This window comes from Oryx dammah, unplaced genomic scaffold (assembly GCF_014754425.2).
Source record: "Oryx dammah isolate SB20612 unplaced genomic scaffold, SCBI_Odam_1.1 HiC_scaffold_4, whole genome shotgun sequence".
In the NCBI taxonomy this organism is placed as follows: domain Eukaryota; kingdom Metazoa; phylum Chordata; class Mammalia; order Artiodactyla; family Bovidae; genus Oryx; species Oryx dammah.
In genome coordinates, this window is record NW_024070188.1 from 66715958 (window position 1) to 66722935 (window position 6978).

Sequence of the window (6978 nt, forward strand, 5' to 3'; positions counted from 1 at the left end):
TCCATTGACAACTTTTGCATATGCTTGAAAAGCAGTTGCTCTAAAATTAGAAAACCAATTTCTTAAACCTCCTTTAAGAAAATTGAAGTGGATTCGATACAATATATACAATAAAAAAGCTGTAAAATGTGAAAGAAATGGATAAGCCACAGAATTTGTCTGCCAAGAAGCACAAAAATATCCAAGAAAACATTTTAAGTTGTACAAGAAATTTCAAGTAAGAAGCAAACTGAAATATGCCATGATTTTGAACAATAATAGAATTATGAAATATAAGAAAAGGGATTTTGTTTGACTTGGACACAAAGAACATTCTCCTTGAAATGGCATAGGCTTATCACAAACAGTATTTTATTCAAGACAGAATATAAATCAACACTGACAAGTTGAAGGTAGAGAGAGGTATTTCAAGAGGTTGAAAGGTAGAATAAAAGAAGGCTCTATTTAGGGGGAGTGTCCAAAAGTGAACTGTTGAAATTTTTTCTAGAGTTGATGAAATAAGACAGAAGTAAGCAACTAAGCAACTTGAAAAAAAAATAAATTTAGGAGGAGACAGGGTAAGAAAGAAGGAAAGAGTGTACGTGGCTAAATCCTTTACCTTTTATAGCAGAGAGGAGGCCTTACAAGTAGCTGAGAAAAGAAGCAAAAGGCAAAGGAGAAAAGGAAAGATACACATCTGAATCCAGAGTTTCAAAGAATAGCAAGGAGAGATAAGAAAACCTTCCTAAGTGATCAATGAAAAGAAAACAGTAGAATGGGAAAGACTAGAGATCTCTTCAAAAAAAGTAAATATACCAAGGGAACATTTCATGCAAAGATGGACACATAAAGGACAGAAACGATGTGGCCCTAACAGAAGCAGAAGATATTAAGAAGAGGTGGCAAGAATACATGAAAGAACTATGCAAAAAAAGATCTTCATGACCCATATAACCACAATGGTGTGATCACTCACCTAGAGCTAGACATCCTGGAATGTGAAGTCAAGTGGGCCTGAGCAAGCATCACTATGAACAAAGCTAGTGGAGGTGATGGAATTCCAACTGAGCTATTTCAAATCCTAAAGGATGATGCTGTGAAAGTGCTGCACTCAGTATGCCACCAAATTTGGAAAACTCAGCAGTGGCCACAGGACTGGAAAAGGTCAGTTTTCATTCCAGACCCAAAGAAAGGCAATGCCAAAGAATGCTTAAACTTCGCACAGTTGCACTCATGTCACATGCTAGCAAGGTAATGCTCTAAATTATCCAAGCTAGGTTTCAACAGTTCATAAACCAAGAACTTCCAGATGTTCAAGCTGGATTTAGAAAAGGCAGAAGAACCAGAAATCAAATTGCCAACATCCACTAGATCATAGAAGAAGCAAGAGAATTCCAGAAAAACATCTATTTCTGCTTCATTGACTACCAAAGCCTTTGACTGTGTGGATCACAACAAACTGTGGGAAATTCTTCAAGAGATGGGAATAGCAGACCACCTTACCTGCCTTCTGAGAAATCTGTATGCAGATCAAGAAGCAATAGGAAAAACTGGACATGGAACAACAGACTGGTTCCAAATTGGGAAAGGAATACATCGAGGCTGTATGTTGTCACTCTGTTTATATCACTTATATACAGGGTACATCATAGGATATGCCGGGGTGGATGAAGCTCAGGCTGGAATCAAGATTTCCGGGAGAAATTTCGATAACCTCAGATATGAAATGACACCAACCTTGTGGCAGAATGCAAAGAGGAACTAAAGAGCCTCTTGATGAAACTGAAAGAGGAGAGTGAGAAAAAACTGGCTCAGTACTCAACATTCAAAAAACTAAGATCATGGCATCTTGTCCCATCACTTCACTGCAAATAAATACAGAAACAATGGAAACAGTGAGAGACTTTATTTTCTTAGGCTCCAAAAAATCACTGCAGATGGTGACTGCAGCCATGAAATTAAAAGATGCTTGCCCCTTGGAAGAAAAGCTGTGACCAACCTAAACAGCTTATTAAAAAGCAGAGACATTACTTTGCCAACAAAGGTCCTCTAGTTAAAGGTATGGTTTTTCCAGTAGTCATGTGTGGATGTGAGAGTTGGACCGTAAAGAAAGCTGAGCACCAAAGAATTGGTGCTTTTGAACTGTGGTTTTGGAGAAGACTTGAGAGTCCCTTGGACTGCAAGGAGATCAAACCAGTCAGTTCTAAAGGAAGTCAGTCCTGAATATTCATTGGAAGGACTGATGCTGAAGTTCCAATACTTTGGCAACCTGATGCAAAGAACTGACTCATTGGAAAAGACTCTGATGCTGGGAAAGATAGAAGGCTGGAGGAGAAAGGGAGGACAGAGGATGAGGTGGTTGGATGGCATCACCGACTTAGTGGACATGAGTTTGAGTCAACTCCAGGAGTTGGTGATGGACAGGGAAGCCTGGTGTGCTGCAGTCCATGTGCTTGCAAAGAGTCAGACACGACTGAGTAACTGAACTGAACTCAAAAACTTATAAATCAAGAAACAATGGTATAAAATTATCATTTGGAGTTAGGGAAATAACCTAGAGAAAACAAAATCATTATTTGGTTTAAAGAGAAATCCCTGTATACCCAATTGATAAAACTATGCCTTTCCAAGGTTGATTTATCTGATCTTGACAGAGGACTGTTGTTCAGTTGTGAAGTCACGTTTGACTCTTTTCAACCCCGTGGACTGCAGCACTCCAGGTTTCCCTGTCCTTCACTGTCTCCTGGAGTTTGCTCAAAATCATGTCTATTCATTGGTGATGATATCTAACCATCTCTTTCTCTGCCAGCCCCTTCTCTTTTGCCTTCAATCCTTCCCAGCATCAACGTCCTTTCCAGTGAGTCAGCTCTTCTCATCCGGTGGCCAAAGTTTTGGAGCATCATCTATAGCATCAGTCCTTCCAGTGAATATTCAGAGTTGATTTCCTTTAGAATTGACTGGTTTGATCTCCTTACAGTCCAAGGGACACTCAAGAGTCTTCTCCAGCACCACAGTTGGAAAGTATCAATTCTTCAGCACTCAACCTTTATGGACCAACTCTCACATCCATACATAACTACTAGAAAAACCATAATTTTGACTACATGGACCTTTGTTCACAAAGTGATGGCTCTGCCTTTTTTTTTTTTTTTTGTCTCTGCTTTTTTAATACACTGTCTAGGTTGGTCATAGCTTTCCTTCCCAGGAGCAAGCATTTTTTAGTTTTATGTCTGCAGTCCCTATCCACAGTGATTTTGAGATACAGATGTGAGAGTTGGATTATAAAAGAGGCTGATCTCCAAGGAATTAACGCTTTCCATTTGTTATACTGGAGAAGACTCCTGAGAGTCCACTGGACAGCAAGGAGATCAAACCAGTCAGTCCTAAAGGAAATCAATCCTGAATATTCATTGGAAGGACTGAAGTTGAAGCTCCAGTATTTTGGCCACATGATGCGAAGAGCTGACTCATTGAAAAAGACCCTAATGCTGGGAACGATTGAGGGAAGGAAGAGAAGCAGGGGACAGAGGTGAGATGGACTGCATCATTGACTCAGTGGACAGGAGTTTGAGCAAACTCCCAAAGGTATTGAAGGACAGGAAGCCTGGCATGTTGCGGTTCATGGAGTTGCAAAGAGTCAGACACGACTTAGCGACTGAACAACAACAATCTGTGATTCACAACAGTGAGGACCAACTATGATTGTAATCTTTAATACTCAACAAGTATTTGGAGGCTTTGTATATGTAACACACTGGTCTAGTTACTGTATGTAGATGTATAAGTACATTATTTTAAAATCTTAAATTTAATGTTTAATTCTATGTGAACTTAATATTTTTTTAAGTGGGAAATTAAGTAAATATGGCTTTTTTATAGTCATTCATCGAAGTTATTCAACACTTACAAGTGCCTGAAAACTGGGTTAGAAACTCTAAGATATATTACTTCAGCATTCTTTTTTGAAAATTTTAGAAAATATTAATTTGGATACGAATTTAGTATCAGAGTACCTAGAACTGCTACATACTTTGAAGTAGGACTTCAAATGTCAAAGTTTTCATTTTATGCTTTATTTTCTGGCAAAATTAAAAGCAACTAAAAGAAAAGCAATTATATTTATATATGTTCATTTAGAAAGGGAATCAAAATATATTATCTTTTCTTTGTATTCTGAACCCCCAACCTTCTGATCAGTTCTTAAGAGTCCTCATAAAAATTTCTAAAGAGAATGATATTTATTTCCAAAGATAAGACACAAAGTCAGTTTTTAATTTCACTTTTAGAAATATATATTCAAATGTGAATTTTAAACAAAGAACTAATAAGGATTGTTTAGGTTTGATTGTGTAGTTTAATGATATGTTTTAGTTAATCCTTAACCCTTTACATGCTTAAAAATATTTAGATAATGTATGTAATATTTGCATAAAGTTTGTTACTTAATTTATTTATATGTATATTCTAGTTCAAATGAGGTTTGAATGTCTTAGACTGTGTATATTGTTCCATAAAAAGAGAGTCTCAGCAATTCTGACATAAATACCAAAGCTGCTTTCCTTGTTTTATACAGAATATGAATATATAATTTTTTGCAGTTAATTTGCCAGTATATAAAGGCTTCCAGTTTATGACTTCTGGAAAGAAAATCTTGCTCATATAAGTCATTATGCATTGGCATATGTATAGTTTAAATTTAAAAGCATAAAGAAAATTTATTCAGATACAATTAAGGGTTGGGGAAAGACCTTCATATTTTTATATAAACTTAAACATTTTCTGTAATCTTGAGTATAAGCATTTACCTAACCTAAATAACACTTTTTCTATTCTTTATAAATGTTTTCATTACTCTGTTTTTCTCTTAGGAGATATCCGACTAACACCAGAGGACTTTGCTAGGGCTCAGAAATACTGCAAGTATGCTGGCAGTGCTTTGCAGTATGAAGATGTCAGCACTGCAGTGCAGAATCTGCAGAAGGCCCTCAAGTTACTGACTACAGGCAGAGAATGAAGCCTTTGTACAACATCCATGCATTTTTGGCTTAAAGAACTAACAGTCCACTACTCTATCTTCAGCCTATCAGGAGCACAGTTTTAAGGAAGACTTCAGTTCCATTTACTTTAACAATGAAATCTGTGTCTGTGTATCAGATTCCTACTGAAGTATTCATCAGCAGCCTCAACCAGTTTTCATTGTCCATTTAGTGGATCCAGTAGTCTCTGAGTGTATAGCTCTCTAATGTGAGCAAGGTCCTATAAATGCCCACTGAACCCTGCTTGTTCAAAACATGAAAACACTTCTATAAAATGTATTGGGAATTAGCTTTGAATCTTAATCTAAATAAATGAAGGAATCTTATAATCTATAATTTGAACAAACAAACCATAATCACTTTGCTATAAAATTCTGAACTTAACTTTTAATAAAGACTGCCAGAATATTCTAGATTAGAGATCATATTTTGGTTTTCCTCAGGATTAAACAGATATGAATGTTCTAAACTGTTAGGTGAATCTGAAAGAGACTATATTCAAATTTCAGTTTATACTCAAATGGAGCTACGCTAAAAAATAATATGTTCATGAAAGGAAAAAATAATAAGTAAAGAGGTAGCATCAGTTCTAGACGTAAGAATAATGTTGGTTGCTCACCTGTCTTCCCTTACCCATTGACACTTAAGGTGAATTGGTATTTGCTTCCTAGGCAGTTTGACTGCATGTATTAGAGAATGAAAACAAGATGTTTGTAGTAATGCCTGGAAACTTGGTGCTTTTGAGTTAAGGTTCTCTGCTGCTATGGAATAGATTCCATAGAGTATATAGCTATGAATGATGCAGATTATAAGAACATGATTCTCAGTTGTTGAGTTTAGAAGTTTTTTGTGGGGAAATATGAACTTACTGTGTCACCTGCATTTGTGCTGTGTAAAAAATAAATACAAGGTTTCTTTTAACTAGTTTGACTTATTGCAGAGCCAGATATCATTTTTGCATGCTGAAATTGTCACATTTTTAAAGTCAGACAGTTTTTAAAATGAGAGAAATTTGGCAGATTTACCTGAAATTTATCTGATATATTTCAGTCATTACACTAATATTTGGAATCTTTTAATATAGGGGTCAGCAAACTGTGGTCTGTGGGCTGGCCACTTGTATAAATAAAGTTGTATTGAAACCGAATTATATCTATTTATTTTTGTGCTTGGTTGCTTTCCATGACTGCAGAATTATACGGCCTGCCAGTCTAAAATACGTACTACTTACTCCTTTATGGAAAAGTTTGCTGACCCCTGTTCTAACAGTCTATTTGGAAGAAAATGAATCATTAACTCATAATGTCTTTATGTTTTTATTTGCATAAGTGTAGTGCTATTGTATAGAGTTTGATAGAATGAATATGCAGAATAAACAGTTTTAAATTATTATTAAAAAAGCCCCCCATAAACAAGCCTCCTGAAAAATATTTTTCTTTCACAGCTAAATTCTTATAACATTTGTAGAGTACAACATTTGCACGTGCAGTTCCAGGGTTCTGATACAGCTCTTTGGAACTTTATTGAAATAGAAAAATGACTTGATCTTTTATGTTATAAAAGGTAAATGTAAAATATACCTCAGCAAGTTTTAGTTCAGATCCTAACATGTCTGGCCACTGGGAAGAAAACTGTCACCTCCCATTTCACACACTACCTGTTGCTCCCAGTTGGGAGAGCACATGGAGAGGAGAAGATGGTATGAAAACCATAGAGACATGGGCTTTGTCATAGCAACTCCTATCTGTAAAATGGAGGTGACACCACTAGCCACCTTAGAGTTCAATATGAAGAGTAAAATACTACACCTGAAATACTCAGCAAATAGTAGCATTCCATAAATGTTTATTGTTACTAACATTAATGTTGCAATGATAATGTAAATTGATAATTTCCTGAATATCAGGAAATCCTAGTTGTCTCTGCAGCCCATTACTTTAAAATGCTTTCTTGCAGGAAGAGA

At 36.1% G+C, this 6978-nt stretch overlaps 1 protein-coding gene across 2 annotated transcripts in view; it reads left to right on the top strand.

The window, feature by feature from the left end:
- VTA1 (vesicle trafficking 1) overlaps positions 1–5945 on the top strand; it is a 71707-nt gene extending 65762 nt beyond the window's left edge. For both annotated transcript variants that reach the window (XM_040238582.1, XM_040238583.1), the window contains exon 8: positions 4848–5945. In XM_040238582.1, the coding sequence (XP_040094516.1) occupies positions 4848–4993 (146 nt within the window). In that variant the 3' untranslated portion in view covers positions 4994–5945. The remainder of the gene's footprint in view (positions 1–4847) is intronic.
- The last annotated feature ends 1033 nt before the right edge of the window (positions 5946–6978 follow it).